Genomic DNA, 19835 nt, shown 5'->3' on the forward strand with positions numbered 1-19835 from the left:
GTGTGTGTGTGTGTGTGTGTGTGTGTGCGTGTGTGTGTTTGTGGTGTGACTGATCCTTTAAACCATTCAACCATCATTACCATTCTGCCCTTCCAGCCTATGAGAACGCTACCCTTTCCCATATCCAACAACAATTTATCCTTTCCTATGAAAGGAATGAAAAATGGATGATGGTTTAGAGGTGGAAAAGCCAGAGTCTGGATTGCCCACAGCTAGCAAACAGGTATTACAAAACAGCACCATTACAACAACATTCTGCAAATGGATTTGAAATGGAGCTGAACGTGTGATACATATGGAAGGTTACTTGCCTTAGAGAAAATGACAGCAAGGGGGATATTCAGACAAAAATATTTCCATAAGGATGGCATAAAGATATGTTTTTTTTGTTCCATAGTATAGTAAAAATAAAAAATGTACTTGGCTGTCTCTGTGAAATGTGTACATATATCACCTGGGAGAAGAAGCCCCTTCATTTTGTCATGAGATCATCAGCTTCAGTCGACACAAATATCTATTATGTATGAACAAAGCCTCTATCCAAACCTTCTATCCAGAGCCTTCTAACTACAGTCTGCCATAAATGGATATGTAGCTATCTGCAAAGCTAGTGGTTAGTAGCTAACAGGATCTCAGTTAGTGGACACTAGCTTAGATGTGCTCAGGATCTAGCTAACATGATCTTGGTTGGTGGACAGTAGCTAACAGGATCAAAGTTAGTAGACAGTAGCTAACAAGATCTCAGTTAGTGGTCACTAGCTAACAGGATCTCAGTTAGTGAACACTAGCTAACAGGATCTCAGTTAGTGAACACTAGCTAACAGGATCTCAGTTAGTAGACAGTAGCTAACAAGATCTCAGTTAGTGGTCACTAGCTAACAGGATCTCAATTAGTGGACACTAGCTAACAGGATCTCAGTTAGTGAACACTAGCTAACAGGATCTCAGTTAGTGGACACTAGCTGTGTTGCTTTGTTAAACTGATGTTGTTCAAAGTTGATATAATTTCTAATTTCTGCTATTGTTTGGTGGTCATTCATTCATTCATCTTCAGTAACCACTGTGTCCTGGTCAGGGTTGTGGTGGATATAGGTCTTGGGAGCACTGGGTACAATGTGGGAATAGACCCTGGAATGGATTCCAGTCCATCACAGACCATCATGCAAAAACAGATTCACTTACTCAGTCACATTAAGGGGCAATATAGCATAACTAATCCATCTACCAGCATGTTTTTTGGGAGGAAACCAGAGAACCCAGAGAAGATCCACATGGACACAGAGACAATATAAAAAACTCCACACTGACAGTAACCCAAGGTCAGAATTGAGCCCTGTATCTATCTGTAAGGCAGCAGTGCTATCTCCAGGACCACCATGCCATGTTTGTTTTGTGTTTTTACAATAAAACCAGTCCTGCCAGCTGCAATGATTCCTAGTTGGGACTTAACAAAATGTATGTATGCTTTACCTTCTCTGCAGACTGAGCTGTTCCAAAGAATATAGGAATGAAGGCCAGCCAAACGATACAGGTGGTGTACATGGTGAAGCCAATGGGCTTGGCCTCATTGAAGTTCTCGGGAACTCCTCGTGTCTTGATGGCATAAACCGTACATGTGACCATGAGCAAAATACTGTATCCCAGTGAGCAAATTATTTGTAAATCTGTGATGTCACACTTGAGCACACCCCTAGCTTTGTCTGGATTGATGGTTTTCTGTTCATCATAATCGATTATTGTGTTCGGAGGATCCACCCCAAACCATATGAAGACTCCAAGAAGCTGCACTGAAATGAGGCTTGACGTTATTGCCAGCTGGGATGTTGGACTGATCAGTCTAGGTGGTGTCACCGATTTCTTCCCCTCTTCAAAGATGCGGTAAATTCGATTCGTCTTGGTTAGCAGTGCAGCGTAGCTGATACACATCCCCAAGCCGAGGAAGATGCGCCTGAAGGAGCAGACGGCTGCATCAGGTTTGGCGATCATCACAAAGGTTATGATGTAGCAAAGGAAGATCCCTGTCAGGAGCACATAGCTGAGTTCCCGTCCTGAAGCCCGTACAATGGGTGTGTCGTTGTAGCGGATGAATGTAGCCATGACGAAGATGGTGGCCACGATCCCGAGCATTGCCAAGAAGACAGGGATGACTGCCCAGGGAGAGTGCCACTCCAGCTTGACGATGGGGATGGGCTGGCACCCGGTTCGGTTGGCATTGGGCCGCATGTTGTAGGCGCACAGCTTGCACGTTGTTTCGTCATACTGGTACTGGTAGCCATCACACGGCTCGCAGTGCCAGCAGCATGGCATCCCTTTTACCGTCTTCTTCCGCTGACCAGTCTTACACGGCAGGCTGCAGATGGAACCAGGAATTTCGACATCACCACTGGGCCACTGCATGTCCTCCATCTGGAAGAGGTCAGCAAAGAACATGCGCTTAATATTGTTTTGATGAACTCAATAATGAATATGTAAAGCTTTCAAGGTTCTTTAAAGGTTCTTTAAATAGTTAAGAGTTCTTTCTTTCCTAAAAGGTTCTATTTAGAACCCCATTTCTGAGGAAACTCCCACTTTGTGTAGTTCTACACTGGATCTATAAGGATTCCACCAGATGAAACCTGGAGAATAATTTTCTAAGAGTGTATGGATATTGGGGCTCCTGTTTTCTTTTGCTTCCACAGTGTGTAAATTTGGCAACATCTGCCTTTTTATAAATTTTGTTAGAGGTTTAAAAAGCTGCTTTAGAAGTAACAGCAGGAGCTACAATGCAAAGTGTCAGCTGGGACTTCTTACTTAATGGCTGCAACACATTTTTTTCATTTATGCTTACCATTCTAAAATTAATTGAATATAAAAATGAGTCTAATTGCATAAATTTATTACAGTATGGCAAATAATGATGGCTGACCAATTATAACCAACACTGCAGATACACATGACTTTTACGAACATTATTAAAAGACATTTTTTTTCAGATTTATTTATGTTTTGAGTGCACAATTGGCCTTTTTTCACTCTTTGCGCTGGCCTTTTCTTTCTAATCTGATTGCAACGCAATTTTCAAATATTTTCTGCAGTCCTTTCAAGCTCCATCTCCATGGAGATGGTGCTGATTTTAATTTAATAGTTTTAATTAAAACTTCCAACAATGAGGTGGTGAGAGAAATCAAACTTAAAGAAGTCATTAACTAAATAGTGCTTCTGATTGACTGATAAAGTTCAAGAAAAAAAAAACATAACAAGTGAGAATGAAGTGTAAGATTTAAGAGGATGTTAAAAAGAAGAAGAAGAAAATAACCAAATCTCTATTCAGATTATGGTTTTGGAATGAATGGCAATAACAAACTGATCAATATATGGTTCAACATTAAGCACAATAGCGTCTTGGTCATATAAACAGGCCGTTTGTACTGGAGGCTAGGCAGTAATGATTAAAGCCCTAGAAACCAATTACTGGCCACTGCTATTGTCAGCCAGTGTTTGTTATGGCAAGTTTCTCAGCCTTTCCTTGGCAACAGCGTGAATGGAAGAGTGACACCTGGAGCGGGAGGAAAGAAAAGCCGGATCACATGGGCTGACACACACAGTCGGCTGCTTGATTGGATATGGCCAAGGATTCCAGTGTGTGAACAAAAGAAGAGACTTGGTGCACTCTTCTAATCTAGCACATCCACCCATCTGGGATCAGAGGTAGACAGAAATACGGCAAGAGGCTGGACACGTCTTTTATGACTCACCCAGACCTTACTTGTTGTGTGAAAGGTCCTTTCTAGTGCTCCTGTTGCTTTTTGGTTATCTGTGTTTCTTTCTTTCTGGCCATTTTCCTACATCAAAATCACCTCCATTATTCACACAACTTGCAATGCTCATTACGCACACAAGCACACACTTGAAAACAAATGTTAAACTGCTTCTAATGATGCATACACTCAGCACATCAATGGCATGAGCCCAGAAAAATAAAAAATCCAAGCTGGTGATTATAAGGATTTTTGCTTTGAAACCATAACAACACCTTGGACTTCACAAGCACTTAAGGCTGTTTTAAACTGACTTCAACAATCTTTTAAGGTTATTTAAGATGACTTGTTAAAATGTATTAGATGATCCCTAGCCACAAAACAAAATCGTGGAATGATAATGTGTTGTCAATGTCAGATTTTACAATAAAGATCCTCTAACAATAGAGCTGCGATTAAAGAAATTTACTACGTTCTGCTTACAGTATGTCATGAATCTGGGCTCGTGTAGAAAATTGGGTTGCATGAACAGAAACAAGCCCTTGATATAGTAGTAGCAATGTTATACCTAGAAAAAAACATGAAGAAGAGGAGTTTGGAAACTTTTGTGGCTGTGTAAATGAGGACAACATAGAATACCCATTCTTTAGAGTGAGTGTGAGGTAATAAGGATATTTTTCCCAGTCCATTAGCATGTGTGGTAGCTTTGTAGCTAACTGTATAAGGGGTCAGGCATGTAGGTTTGTATCGTGATAATAACTGTTGTTGTTTTTTTGTTTTTTTTTTCGGCTGCTCCTGTTAGGGGTCACCACAGTGGATCACTGGTCCACGTACATGATCTGGTACAGTTTTTTCACCGGATACCCTTCCTGACGAAATCCTCCCCAATTTTATCCGGGCTTGGGACCGGCACTGGGAGTGCACTTATCGTGATAATAATTAATGCAATAAAATATTTTAAATGATTGCGTTCTTAAACATTTGTAGTAGTCTAGTGAGTTTCGCAGAATCCATCCCCCTATTGTTGGTTTTTAGATGAGCATCACAGCAGCAGGAATTTTAATGAAACTATTCTGATACTTTTTCTTTGGCTGTCATTATTCCCAATGTTGTCTGTTCTCACTAAAATTAGTATATATACAACTAAAAGACGAGCAATGGCACTAAATTGCACACGGGTGACATCATATTATGCCTTCTAAGACTGCCACTCTCACTTCATGAAGAGAAGAAGCCTTTATTTGTCATATATACATTACAGCACAGCAGAATTCTTTTCTTTGCGTATGATAGGAAGTTGGGGTTAGAGTGCAGGGTCAGCCATGATACGGCACCCCTGGAGCAGGAAGGGTTAAGGGCCTTGCTCAAGGGTGCAACAGTGCCTGCTTGGCTGACCTTCTGATCAGTAACCCAGAGCCTTAACCGTTGAGCCACCACTGCCCTGAATAAACAGCATAGTTGCGAGCAAAGAATTATTTTCTGTGATAGCAAAATCAGACAGAAATTGTATAGTGGAAACCCTGCTTTATTTTTTTAAACGCAGTTATACACTGTGAGATAAAAATATACACACTGAAACATACACACACAAACACATGCACACGATTGGCTTAGTATGCTTGTGAACACCTTCCACTGAGATAATTATTAACACATCTAATTAATTAATATCTGCACCTAAACCTAACCCTAACCTTAACATTTTTTACTCATGGGGATCAGGCAAATGTCCCCACAAGGTAAAAACTGTCCAATATTTCTAAGCTTGTGGTCCCCAGCTAGATATAAAACATTTTTTTCTTTGACTAAGAATGAATGAGTGAATGAATGAATGATATGACAAACAAAGAAATAAATAAGAAATTGAAAGATAAACAAAAATCCATTTGATTCCTTCTGCAACAGTTCCACTTAAGGCGCAATCTCTCGCTTGAATGGAACTAAAGCAACTTGTGCTAGTGCTGTCAAGTGCACAAATTCCACAGAGGCTCCAATTCTAGCCTGGCCTGACATACACTGAGTGGCATTTTGGGTCAGGGGAAATGGCCAGGAGACAAGACTGAAAAACTCTGACTAACTCCTGTACTGCAGACACCACTAGAGCAGGAGTGGATTACTTGTGCCTCAGTGGCAGATTGCTTCTGCTACAGCCAAAAAGTTCAACGATTTTACAGGTTAGACTTTGGTGCACTATATTTATTAATACAAATGAGACACAGCCTTCATATTCATGCTAGAAGCTCCTACACATTAACTTCTCCTTTTTGTTCCCCATTCACTGAAAAATATTCTAATGTAAGTGGGATTACTGTATATTTAACCTTTATGTTCATATTTTGAATTAAATATGCTGATTGACACACAAGATTTCTTTTCTACTAGAGGTCAAAGTCAGGAAATTACTGAAAAAGCACTTTAAGGAAATTACATAATATGGGATTCAAAGGAGAGTATGATAAAAAATAAAAAGGTTTTCAATGCTGCACTCATAGAAAAGGAAAAATGCTTTCCTTTTCTATGTGGGAATCTTTATAGAACCCTGTGCTGAACCCTTGAACAGAGGCTTCCCCTTTCAGAAAGTGTTAAGCATAGGAGGAAAAAAATGTAACAATCTCAAACATATGTACTAACAGTCAGGCTTTGCAGTTAGCTCCTAAAACCAAAAGAGCAAGGGCTTCTTTTCTCATTCACCATTTCCCAGTGACGCTTAATGTCATATTCATGAGAAAGCTGAAGCTGAAGTAGAAGCAGTGGAGACATTGCTGCAAACATTGGTCTTAAAGTTCCAGGATGCAATACAGCTATATAATGCAGTCGCACTGAGTTATGGAAGAGGCTCGGTTTGACTAGTAAGCTATCCATGAGATGACGCTCGTCTCGATGGTGCTGATGAAGGTATTGGAAGCTGATCTGTTTGAGCAGAGTGTACAGATGAGGAGGTGAGAGAGCTGGACAGGCTAAAAGACTAAAGCTCTGCTGCATTGTTCCTTTCAGCTAGAGATGAATCAAAGGCTAAATCCTACCAGCACCACTATCAACAGGTAGACAAATGGCATTGTGGGTAATGCAGCAGACTGTTAACCAAAGTAAAAATAGACCAATATGTTGAAGAAAGTAGTTTAAACTAAAAAAGTCAACTTTACAAAATAAATCTTGGACACCACTAAAGATCACATATTAACTGTAAAGATTAATAAGACTAATGCCGTTCAGGGAGAGTTTTTCATTTAAGAAGTATATTTTTAGGGGTTTTGAGCTCATCATTGACTCAGGTAATAGTGAATCCATGCTGGTACAGCCAGTTCTGTAATACCGGCATTCACGACCCCTACCTAGGATTTCATGATATAAATTTCAGTATTAAACCAAGGAGAGGTCTGAACTGATGGGACCAATCAAGTACTGAGGCCATTTAAAGTGTTAGATACCAAGCGATTATAGGATGAGAGTCTAACAACAGGATTTGAGAGAGTATTGATGTCAGTAAAGAAGGAAGACTGTAAGGTCTTAAATTGATAATACCAATGTAAGAATTTAAGGTGAGGGAGTAAAGAGAAATCTGATATTAAGCTCATTGACAAAATCAGATAAATAAAGAAATAAGCAAAAAAAAAAAAAGGTTCATTGTATGCAGGTGGGTGATTAAGAAAATTGATGTGAAATATTGGCAAGCAGATATTCAGCATCAATATTCTTGAAATATTAAAGCAGGAATTACAGGAACTACATTCATTGGGATTGTATGTCATGGATTTACACAAAATAGTCCATAATATTGAAAGGGGGGAGGAATATAGTTTGAAAAATTGTTTATAAAAAAGAAAATTAAAAGTTGTGACTGCATATGTATTCACTCCTGTTGGATTAGTTAATTAGTTCAGAAGTCAAATAATTAGTTAAATGGAGTTCATCTGTGATGTCGGTTTCATCAGCTTTTCCACACATTAATACTATGTGCTACTTTGTGTAGATTCATGACATATAATCCCAATTAACTCCATTTCAGCTCCACGTTGTAACAGTATAAAAAGAGGGGTGAGTACTTGTGCAAGCCACTGCCATGCTACAATGTTGACATGTTGTTAACTATTTTGCATTTTTTTCCCCAACAAAAGTAATTAAATACCACACTGATCAAAAATAAAATGCTAGTGCCTGTCACATTCCATCTACCCCTAATTTACACTCACACTTTTAAACATTGAGGCCAAGTTTCTCATGGGTATGCAACCTACCCCATACCTCGGACTAGAGACAGTTCAGCACCATGGTCAGCGACTAAATAGGGTCACTCATAGCCACTCTCTACAACCATGGTAAGCAGAAAAGCACCTTGGAAAGTACAACATGTTGAACCGTGAGGTGGATGAGCTACAACAGCAGAACACATTAGGGCCTTTCGCACCGCGGGAACCTTTTCATAGTACCTGAACTAATTGTGGAACTACCCACTTTTTGGCGTTTTTGCACCTCCGGAACTGGGTGCGATTTTAGTACCAGACTGCCTTTTTCGAGAACCAAATTAGCTCCTACTCCGGAGCAGGGTCTAACCAGCACAACTGGTACTATCCGTGACGTAAGTAGACATTGACTGGCCAAAAGTGTACGAAAACGCCCTCACCTGCCATGATTTAATACGCCGTGTAAACATACTGTAGTGTCAACTTATTTCGCAAGTATGGAGAACAGCGATAGATGGACGCAAGACACAACAAATCACAGCGTCCTCCATCCTCCGGTTGTTTACGCTGTTCTTCTTTGTTTCTGTTGTTGAACGCCGCGCACAAATGACGTCGCTGTCGACCAGCTTACATCACTTCCTCGTGCCCACTGTTGGTGCAAATGCAAGCCTTTAAACGGTACTGGGAAATAGTTTGCGCAAAATCGCCCAGTATTTTAGTACTGTAAATTTAGTTCTGGAGCTAAAGCGGTGCGAAAGGCCCTATTATTGGCCTTATGTTCTTATGGAAACATCACAAATGTTTCACATGATGGCAGTATTCCTGTCAGTGGGCACAGGTTCATTGAAACTGGACAGTTTAGAAAATAACTAGCAATGTTTTTCCAGTTCTATATGCAGTATTATGAGGGTTAAGGGCCTTATAAAACACTGAGCTCAACAGACCAAACAGTGTCAGTTTGGTGGTACCAGGAATCAAACTGACAACCCTCCAATCAGTAGTCCAGATCCCGAGCCTCTGAGCTGCTAATGCCCTGTCACCACAACAAATGCAAGTGGTTCCAACACAAAGCAGGACTCAAGCACCCACAGTTGGCCAATGATTATTATATCAAGCCTCTCCAGCAGACAACCATGATGGAAGGAGGAATAATATTGGCAAAGGAGGAGAAGATGTCTAATGCAAACTGCTTGCTTTATGCAGTGTGGTAATATTGCATAGTCACCAGCAGACTTGTCCAAGGAAGACCCACTGGACTTGGAGAGCACATTTAGAGCCAAACTAAAGCATGTTGCATGGTGGCACTGCATTTACAAAACCTATCTTTCTATAAAGGATTGTTTAAGCTGTGCAACTGGGTGCAGGATCCTAAAGTAACTATTTAAGGATGTGTAACTATTTCCATGGAAAACGCTAATCATGCAGATAGAAATACGAAATAAGAAGTATACTGAAATACATGTTCCAGTTGTATTGCTGACATAGGACAATTGAGCATGAGTGTAAGATTGTACTTGATTTTTGTTTTCTACATTTTTTCCCCATAAGAGTTCCTGCAGTTGATGTTCAAGCTTCATTAGGTCCACCTTCTATTTGAAGCAGCTGAAAGAGGGCACAGGGCTCCATCCTCAATCATTATGCCCACAGCTTCCCTCTCTTATCAGGACTGCCCAGCCTGTATGCTTTTACTGGCACCATTTACTGTCAAGTGCACTGGCCAATAAATCATCTCTCCTGTCTGGCTAGCATAACAGGTGAGGTGGGAATTTAAATGCCATTAATACTGAGGCTAAACCAAGTGGCCCACGCCTACACACTTAGCAAATGGATCAATTCCTACAGAGCCTTTAACAAGTAATGTAGAGTTCTAATGGGCACAGAAGTGTTCGTATGCCAGAAGTTTTAAACTACATGCACATTTCACATGAAACTTCTTACTCTTTGCTTTTTTTCAAATTTAGCTTACCACTTGATGTGCACAAACACCAGACAATCATGATCATGTGTATTTCAAGCAGCTGCCCTTATGGAAAATCACAATTGTTTCACACAATGATGTGTTTTTTACTTGCGATTTTCTGAGTAATATGTGATCATAAAAAAAAAAAAAAAAAAAAAAAACATTACATATGAAATGACTGCAGTTATGTAATAGTTATGTAATTATGTATTTGGAATTTTGTGGTGCAATTATGTAATAGTTATGGAATTGTGTGACTGCAATTATGTAATGTTATCTGATTATGCAGTTGGAATGATATAATTCTATTATGTTATGTTATTTGATTATATAATTGTAATAATGTGATTGTAATTATGCAATGTTATCTAATTATGTATTATGTTGGAATTTTTGATAGTTATGCAATTATGTGATTATAATTTTTGTAACAGTTACATAATTGTATAATTGAATAACACAATTATAAATAAGTAATAGTTATGCAATAATGTGATTATAATTGTGTAACGTTCTCTGGTTATGTAATTGTAACTGTGATTGTAATTGTGTACTAGTTATAATTAATTATACAATGTAATGTAATTATGTGATAGTTCTGTAATTATGTAATAGTTATGTAATTGTGTAATTGTAATGATGTGACAGTTATGCAATTATGTAATGGCAATTATGTGCTAGTTATGTAATAATGTAATAATGTAATGGTCAAAATTAATAGCTCACCCAATGAAGATGCATTTCACCATGTTAATTCCTGAAATTGCACATGTGGATTCAAGTAAACACATGTGACTTCATGTAAATGATATGTGAACAATAAAACCACACAACCTATATGTGAACATCTAATAATCTCTCTCTCTCGCTCTCTCTCTGTCGAGCTACACATGCTACTCCTGAGATACAAGTGATCCTGTCCCCTTCTGCTCTCCAGACCTGCCTGATCCATCCTGATGCCCTACTTCTGCTTGGAGTTCTCATCAGTTGGAAACCACTCACTGCTGCAGACGATGGCCCCACACGGACAGCCTAAAGCTACATTTAGAAACCATGAAGATGGCTTAGGACTGCAATTACCATGATAGCTTTAGGAGTGCAATTGCCAAGAACGGTTTTGCAATCAAGTCTCCATCAGTGAATATTTGATAACCTCAGCAACATAAAATTCATGTTAAATCTAACGAATTTCCTGGTTACACAATTGCACTTTTTGACCATGTAGTACACAGTTCTAGAAGGGAATTATTTATAATGGCACTATCCGATGCCACCCAGATGAGAATGGGTTCCCTTTTGAATGTGGTTCTTCTCAAGGTTTCTTCCTCATATCTTCTCATGGAGTTTTTTCCTTGCCACTGTCACCTCTGGCTTGCTCATTTAGGGATAAATTTATACATTTACAATTTATATCTGGAATTATTACAGTATATTTCTATAAAGCTATTTTGTGACAATGTCCATTGTTAAAAGTGCTATACAAATAAAACTGAATTGAATTGAAATTGAACACAGTCAGTATTAATGTTTGAAGGATGGAAATATCCATTAAAAGTATTTCACTGAATCGGCATGATATGTAAAAGGAACACTGGTAGGCTACTTAGGTATTTCGTCCCATCTGCTGTTGCACAGCAGTTACTGTTAAACAGTACAGAGCGTTTTATCACTGGACCTTTTCCCAGAATAATCAGGCCCTTGGATACATAGTGTTCTTGCTTCTTATTTATAACTTCTAACAAATATTTGGCCTCCATCACATGGGTTTTTAAAAAGTTATTGAGCACACAGACAACTTAGCACCACAGTGGCACAGGTGCCAGATGGTGTTCGTTTGATTTAGAGTGTGAATAAATCCTGAATACCAAAGTGTGCAAAAATAGGGAGGAAAAGGTGGAAGAGATAAAATACATGTAACAGACAGGTTCACTAATAACCACCTCAGTCTTTTTGGCAAATTGCTTGCTGTTGTTTATAGCTCTGTAGCCAGGTGAAGACGTCTGGAACGAGGCCATATCATTCCAGGTCCATTCACTAGGGCCACTGTTTATAAAAAAAAAAAAACAATTAACTGCTACATATCATTTAGCTTCTTTCTGCCAGCATTAAGCTTATATAGTATTGTAATATTGGTTGAGAAACAATTCATTTCTACTACAAAAATATGGTATCCTAAGCAGAAAGAAGGTGAAGAGGAAGGTGAAATATCTTCAAAATAGGAAAATTGAAATAATATTTTTCATTATATAATTATTATAAAATAGTATTACTCCGATTCAACTCAGACATTTTTTTTTTCCATTTTCAGAATCATCAGATTACACTTCAGGCTAATTTTGCTTCTTTTAAGTTTTTTTTTTTTTCCAGAAGTGGAATTATTCACCACTGCCACACCCAAGGAAAAGAAATTGGGCCTTATTCTAGCTTAGATAAATCTTCCAGTTTACAGATGTTTCTTTAACACGTTTACAGGTTTAACATTATAATTCAATCAATTAAATTTAGTTTTTTAATTGTTAGGCATATTAAGCAAATATGTACCACCAAATTTATTTATTGGAGCCATTTGGACTTTTTAGTCCTGGCTTTTCAGCCACAAACCCCAACCAAAACGCACATTTAAATATGTAATATATTATACTAAGTAGAGTATGTGTCCTAGTATGAAAATTGCAAATGGACAGCATACAACCAGTCAATTAATCTCTAAGTATAACATTATACGATGATAACAGTTTTGAGAAAAGACCACACTAATTTCTGGATTAACATTATTTATAGTGATAATAAAACTACAGATCTTCAGGATATACATCATGTACCCCTGGTGGTCTGCAGGTCCCCCTTTCAGTACAGGTCCTTGACACAGGCGAGCTATTCCCTCTTTTAGCGTTATTAACTCCACACTATCAAGGATTTCACAGCTCTGTGCTGTCTGCCAAGTCTAGTTGCTTGGAAACCAAGATTAACCCCCCTTCCCTCCTGACTCATCCATCTCTTATACCACACACATAGATGTTTTTGCTGGTGAACATGCTGTGGTCAGAGTGGTTTTGGGTCAGTAGACAGTAATTCGTTGGGTTCCAATGTGGAGTCTTGGTGAACATGAACTGTAGTCCTGATATCAAATGGGACGAGAATGTACATGCCTGATGCTTCTTAGTGGGAACTGCTGGGAAAAGCTATGCACATTTGAGCTTATGCTCCATAAAGCAATTTTCCTACCAGCTGTTAAGGCGCGGTTCATTATTTGGACTTTGGGAGCCTCCTTACACTTGTCCTTAATACTCATCATGAAGCGCAGTGCAGAAGTCTGAACAAGATTAATGGCAGTGTTGCTATGGATACCAAGCGAAATCCATCTCTTTGGCCTTGATGGTATCCCTTTACTTTTTTAAACCTCCTCCACATTTCACATGGTACAGACTGTGGCAAAATTCCATCTGCTGAGCTCCCTTGCGACACTGTACTAGCTTCCCTACTCCTTTTCTCAGAAATAGATTCTGCACTGCTGCCTGCCTTAGGGCCTTTGTGCTAATAAGAGGCGTAGTGATGTACGTTTCTTCTTTTTTCCCCTTCCCTCCTCCCATCAACATGAAGCGTAAACACGGTTATTATAGATAGGCGAAGTGATGGGGATGTTCAGAATTGTCAAACACAGTAACTGTCAGCGGTTTGTCACACAGCGAGCGTTCAGTCCTCAGTCATGTCACAAATTCAATCTGACACTTGGGGCATGCTTGGCTGCTTTCTTGTATGAGTGTATGCGACAGTAATTAACTATTCAGTGGAAAAATGCCTCTTTAAGAAGATTCCACGGAGACTAGTGCAACGGAATGTACACAGCAAGCAAATTACTGTCAAACAGGAAGTGACTGATGGCGGAAAATTAGGTGGTAAGGAAATGAACCAGGGATGTTAATGAATACTTCCACGTACGTGTCTGAACCTAAGAGACAGCAACAGCAAAGGTTTTGTGCCTGGATTTATCTTCATGTCAGAATTTTGAGAGAACAAGATTCTTTTTTTTTTTTTAGAAGGAAGTCATTTTCTCATGTATGAAACTTGAAATTAGCTTGTCGTCGTCTCGGAATCATGAATATAAAATGTACGCCTGAAACCCTCTATCAGAAACGCGGCTTGTCTGCAAACAACTTATCATAGCTGCAAGCCCAAACAAATAACAGGGGACTGAAGTGAAAAAATTTATTCACTGTTAATGCAACTTCTTTTAGTCACTTTGAAAAGTACTACAAAAAAAATCTGGGTATGATACGACTCCTGATTGCTTTAATTAGTCATGAAGCACCAGCATGATCTTTAAAACTTCTTAAATACACCCTGATACATGAAATTATCCAGGAAGCTCAAGAATTCAGTCTCACAGTCCACTCAAACTTTCGTTATGACTCCAAGAAAGTGAATAATTGCCCTCTAATGGAGTTAGGGGAACTCTCCAATGATATGCTAATTAAAATGAGCAGTGGGTGCCTGTTTTTTTGTGTTATGTATTATGCTTGATGTTCAATGTGCAAACACAGCCATGGAGTTAAATTAGCTTCATTGAGGCCTTTCATGTATTGCTGCATATTTTTCTCAGAATATGTACAAAAAAATGAGCCAAGATCAAAATGGCAAAATATTAGCTTTTAATGGTCTTAACAACAAATCATTGGTCAGGAAGTTAGCAAGAATTAAACAAATAGATAAAGGAACTCAGTATGTGATAGCTTTTCTCTTTGATTTCTTTAAATGTTTAAGCCTTGTGGTCCTTGATGGGCTGCATCAGGTGTGACAGATAACCAAATAATGACTAATCTTTTGAGAAAAAAATTCCCAGAAGATATTTTTGGAAAATTTTGTACACTCAGACATGTGTTAGTTTGAATTTTACATCAAACATTTTACTCATTATGATGATTTTACCTTTCGTACAAGAAGACTATATAAGTGAATTTCCCTGTTTCTAGCTTTTCCCCAAACAGTTCACTGCAGCAAAAGTAAACCAGCAAATGGTGACACAGGAGCTCTCAGGAGTGCACTTGTTTCATTCTTGCTAATTTTCTGACCAATGATTTGTTGTTAAGATCATTAAAAGCTTAATATTTCCATTTTGGCCTTGGGCCTTTTTTGCTCAGGAGTGTATTACTGCATGTTTTTCTCAGAATATGTACTCATAGAAAAGTATATATCAGTTGTATGTGTTATACAGTAGTAGTTATAGTTCTTGTAGTTTCTTAGCTATGTGCATTAAGCAAAGGGATTTAAAGTGTTAAAGAAATTAGTGTCAACTCATCACAGCATCAAGCCAATCAAATCAAATAATTGTTGATTATTTTGCAAAGTGTCTTATTCTGCTAACACCACAACAATTGCCAACAATTACACATTTTTATTCATTAAAGAATAAATCCATTTAAAGTAATGCTGCGGAGCATACATAAAACAAATTAGTTGTTGTTAGAAATAATAACAATAATTTAAAAAAAAAAATATATATATATATATATATATATATATATATAGAATAAAGGTGCGATAAACAAAATAATATAAAAATAATGCAAAAGTAATGAACCAATAAAAGTAAATAATAAAAGCTAGTTAAATCATTATTTGTAAAGGAGTAAAATAGTAAAGTATTGGTTATTAACAGCACAAATTGTGATATTTGAATTTGAAATTACTGGGCTACCTGTTGGAGAAAATACATCAAAATCCAAATGACACATTAGCATTACCAGTGAAACAGGTGTTTAAAGTTTTTTTTTTTTAATCAGTGATAGATGGAGCGTGAAGAATGTTTAATCTTTGATTTTTGATGCATAAGAATGAAAATCTGCTCCAGCACTTTTTTCAAAGAGTGTCCTGTTGGTAGAAATTTCAGAAATAGAAAGCTCTATGGATTTAATAAATGGACAAAATGTTACTGTATACATTTAATGATGTGCACGAAATAAATCTTTAATGAGGAGAGTCTGTGTAATTGATTTTACAGTTAAAGGGGTCCCTGACCTTTAAAAAAAACATGAAGACTCTAAGCTGGTCTAAGCTGTAACTCAGGTTCTCACATCAGGGTTTTCTAGTATTCTTTTTCTCATTCCAGGATTCTGTTTTAATACTGAAAAACTGGAAAACACTGGAAAAACTCAGAGGAAGAAATGCCGGTATTGTCAGTTCTGTGAATTCTGACTCTGACAGTTCCTCAACCTCAGCTACATCACTCAAGTTCATAACTGATTGGTCTCAACAAGACACATGCGTAGGATTTGTTTGTAAAACCCTGCTTGTGCAGTTATTAGGTTTGTTTGGACCTGTCTGTGAAATTTTCTAACAATTTTAGTATGTTATTTCCAAAAATATAAACAAACTAGTAACCTACCATGACCCTGATCAGGCAGTTACTAAGGATGAATGCTGTATGTTCATGTTAATACTACTACTACTACTACTATTATAATAAAAATAATAATTAAAAACGATAATCCATCTCCTATTCGTATCTGTGTTTGTATTTGTTTAGAAGATATCATCTGTTTCTTCTGAATAACTCTGAAGTGTATTCGGTTACACCCCTGTTGTGCATTCATGATCAATCATCTCTTGCTGATGATAATGACATGACCATCTTAAAGGTCACGTCTCTATAGGTTTCCATTTGACTTCTCACGAGTTTGACATTTGACTGAAATGGAGTAAGTAAACTGTTGATCCAGCACATCTGCCTCATTTCATGGATAACTTGCCTAATGTGAATTCAATTAAAAAAATAAATAAATAAAATAAAAACGCAGCTCTTTAGTGCGACATGATCAATGGGACAAGCTGTAGATAATAAAGAATACATAAAACAACCTGCAATGTAATGCTCCCCTATTTTAAATTCCAAGACTTTTCGTTTTATAAAATGCAACGTTTCACCAAGTGTGGTACCTGTTTAATTATTAAAGTCTCTGCAGCAAGCAGAAAACACATCAGAATATCTTGCACATCCCCAGCTGCTATTAAGCATCCCGATGAATTCTGTAATGACCCAGCTCACCATTAGTCACTGTATTTGTCTCCTGGGAATGGATTCAGCGCTGGTTCTTATCATGAACCCAGTAAGCAAGCGAGATCAACGCGACAACCATGCCGTAGTTATCTTCTAATGTGCCTAGAGGAGTGATTTCATTTATTTATTTTTATTCCTCTGTCCCTGACACTCCAAGCACAGCTCATTACAATGTGACCTTCCGTGGCTATCTGTGCTCAGGAGTCCAGGGACAATTTTCTGCAACGGAGGACAGGAGCTTTGGTTTTTTTTCATAAAATGCCGACACTGCCAAAGTTCACACATGTTTCGAGCGTCACCTGAGTGTTAGCTGAACCCTCTTGCCATTTTGCAGATTTACTCGGCAGGGGGAAAAGGAATGCGTGATGCACAAATGACATTTGCTATGGGAGCCGGGGGCGATCCTTGAACATGCCTCCTCATCTGTGACTCAATAGCATCCAAGAGACGTGAATCTTCTCTCTCCCTCTTTCTCTCTCTCTCTCTCTCTCTCTCTCTCTCCCTATCTCTCTCTTTAGCTAGATACAGTGCCATGCAGTGCCTGATTCCCACAAAGCAAGCCAAATCCATTTATGAGTTTGCCAAGGCCTAGAGAAGAACTGGCTTCTGACAAACGATACGCTTGCGTGAATAGAAGCAACACACTCCTAATATTAAATGTGATTGTTCTCTACTTTCTAGCAAAAAAAAAAAAGGCTGAGACATGCTAAGATGGGAGAATGTACTAAACACAGTACCAGTCTTACTTGCAACTAAAAGTAACTAAAATCTAGTCTGAAATCATTCACTTACTCAATCATTCACTATTCACTGTATAGATTGTTATGTATAGAATACTGTATTGATGAGGCAGCATTGAGGAAGACACCAGACCAAATTCAGATAAACACTTAACCCTCTGGGGTCGACCAACGCGCCGGCGCGTTTTGTGGCATCTTCTCCTGATAACGCCGAAAAGAACTTAAATTACTCTGTCAGTTTTGATCGTACAGATAAGAGCAATACATCCTTCGAATCTGTAAAGGATCTCCTTTTATTTGTATACACTCATAATAACAACAAAATGCTGTGCTTTTGTAGAATAAAGAAAACAGACAGGGTGCGTTCTCTGTCTTCTCTGTCTCTGTCACCTCTCTTCACAGACACGTAAATAAAACACCCTGAATCTCAGCGAATACCAGAAATGCCGTACGAATGCATGAATATTAAGTAGTTAGCCCTTTAACAGGCACACAATGAATGACTTGTGCAAGAAATCATTTTTATGTTACTTCTTACCAATTGAACAGAATTTCATTGATTCTTTTTTGTCTAATTCACCCTTTAGTTTAGGAGTTATGGACGTCTACTGGTAATATTAGAAGTGCCTATAGAACACAATGGACCAGTAGTATGCTTTTCCTTTTACAGCTATGAACTTGAAATGAATTTGATTGTAAACATTTCCAAGTGCTTACATATGAAATTTCAATAAAAACTCATGACAATGACACATGACCATGACTATCACCCTCTATAAGACTATCGCCTTATATATATATATATATATATATATATATACAGTATAATTGAAATATGATTTATTTATATTTGTTCATAATTTATAATTTTTTTAATAAATATTATGTACTATATAAAAAATCTGACACTTCGAATTCAGTTGACATACAGTATATAACCCTTTACATTAGTAACTACTATTGTGTTGCAGACAATGGACCAGCATGCAATGAGCATTTTCCACGAATAACCTAAAGGTCAACTCTATACTGATACGCCTGCTAGTCCAGACAGCAAACACTGGATTTTATTTACTTTCATGTCGTTCCTTGCAGACCAAATTATGCATCTCTTCATTCTTGCTTTCAAAGATGGTGCAATATTGATTAAATTCATCCCAATAACTAAATCCATGTTATGTACAATATATACATTTCAATTTGTATGACTTAGTAAAGCCTCAGTAAAAATAATTAGCCAGTGCTTCCTGAGGATATTACAGCCACCTTGAAATTCTTGCTAAATGAACACAAGATATGGGTCTACATTCAAAATATAAGCCAAGGCAATTTTAATTCTGTTGTTTATAGTTGAAAAAATCTAGTTTGTCCAAAGAAAATTATACAATAAAGCGTATAACTTTAGCTGCCAATCATGTGGCAGCAGTGCAGTGCATAAAATCATGCAGATACAGGCCCAAACAAGGCAGCAAATTAGCTGCTAGTGCTTGAGAGACAGTCTTAATGGGCTAGCTCAATACAAATAAGGTATATTCCAAAATTCTAGCAATATTGATGGATAAAGAGTGTCACGCTTAAATCCTCCTGATTGTAAATTACCCCAGCTTTCCTGAAAGCTCTTATTTGACTGATCCGAGGGAGGAATCCTTTGCAGCACCTGTCGATTTGATGAACCAGCTCAACCTAATAATGGTAGAATGATTTTAGCCATGTTGACATGCATTACAGTGCCCTGTGCTTCACAGGAGATTTACACACTATTTGTATTTGACAGGGAGGCAAACATGAACCTCTTTCCTGCATCTGTTCTTTGTCATCTGAATGACAGCGTTGCCTAGCATTAATCCGGACGTGTGTATGATCAATAACATGAGGCAGAGCAGAACTGGGACATGCCTGCTCTCATAGTAATTAGCGATCGATGCATCTGCAGGTGATTAAAATGAACTCTGAAGGGGTGATGTGCTGTAAAAATAAACATAAGATAATGAACAGTGATGTGCTTTTTTTTTTTTTTAAAAAAAAGACTTTTTGCCACAGCTCTGTTGAATTCTCAATTCCGATTAGTCACAAGGTGTTGATTAATTTCCTGTAACAGCAGCTCTGACAATAACTGACAATAATTCAAATCACACATTTATATTAATGTGCTAGTCATAATAT

At 37.9% G+C, this 19835-nt stretch overlaps 1 protein-coding gene across 1 annotated transcript in view; it reads right to left on the minus strand.

Moving 5' to 3' along the window:
• The window catches only part of LOC113538091 (metabotropic glutamate receptor 7), a 213846-nt gene that overhangs the window by 37025 nt on the left and 156986 nt on the right, over nucleotides 1-19835 (minus strand). Inside the window, exon 8 of the mRNA XM_026932924.3 lies at nucleotides 1471-2406. Within this exon, the coding sequence (XP_026788725.2) occupies nucleotides 1471-2406 (936 nt within the window). The remainder of the gene's footprint in view (nucleotides 1-1470; nucleotides 2407-19835) is intronic.

Source organism: Pangasianodon hypophthalmus, chromosome 20 (genome assembly GCF_027358585.1).
Source record: "Pangasianodon hypophthalmus isolate fPanHyp1 chromosome 20, fPanHyp1.pri, whole genome shotgun sequence".
Taxonomy (NCBI): domain Eukaryota; kingdom Metazoa; phylum Chordata; class Actinopteri; order Siluriformes; family Pangasiidae; genus Pangasianodon; species Pangasianodon hypophthalmus.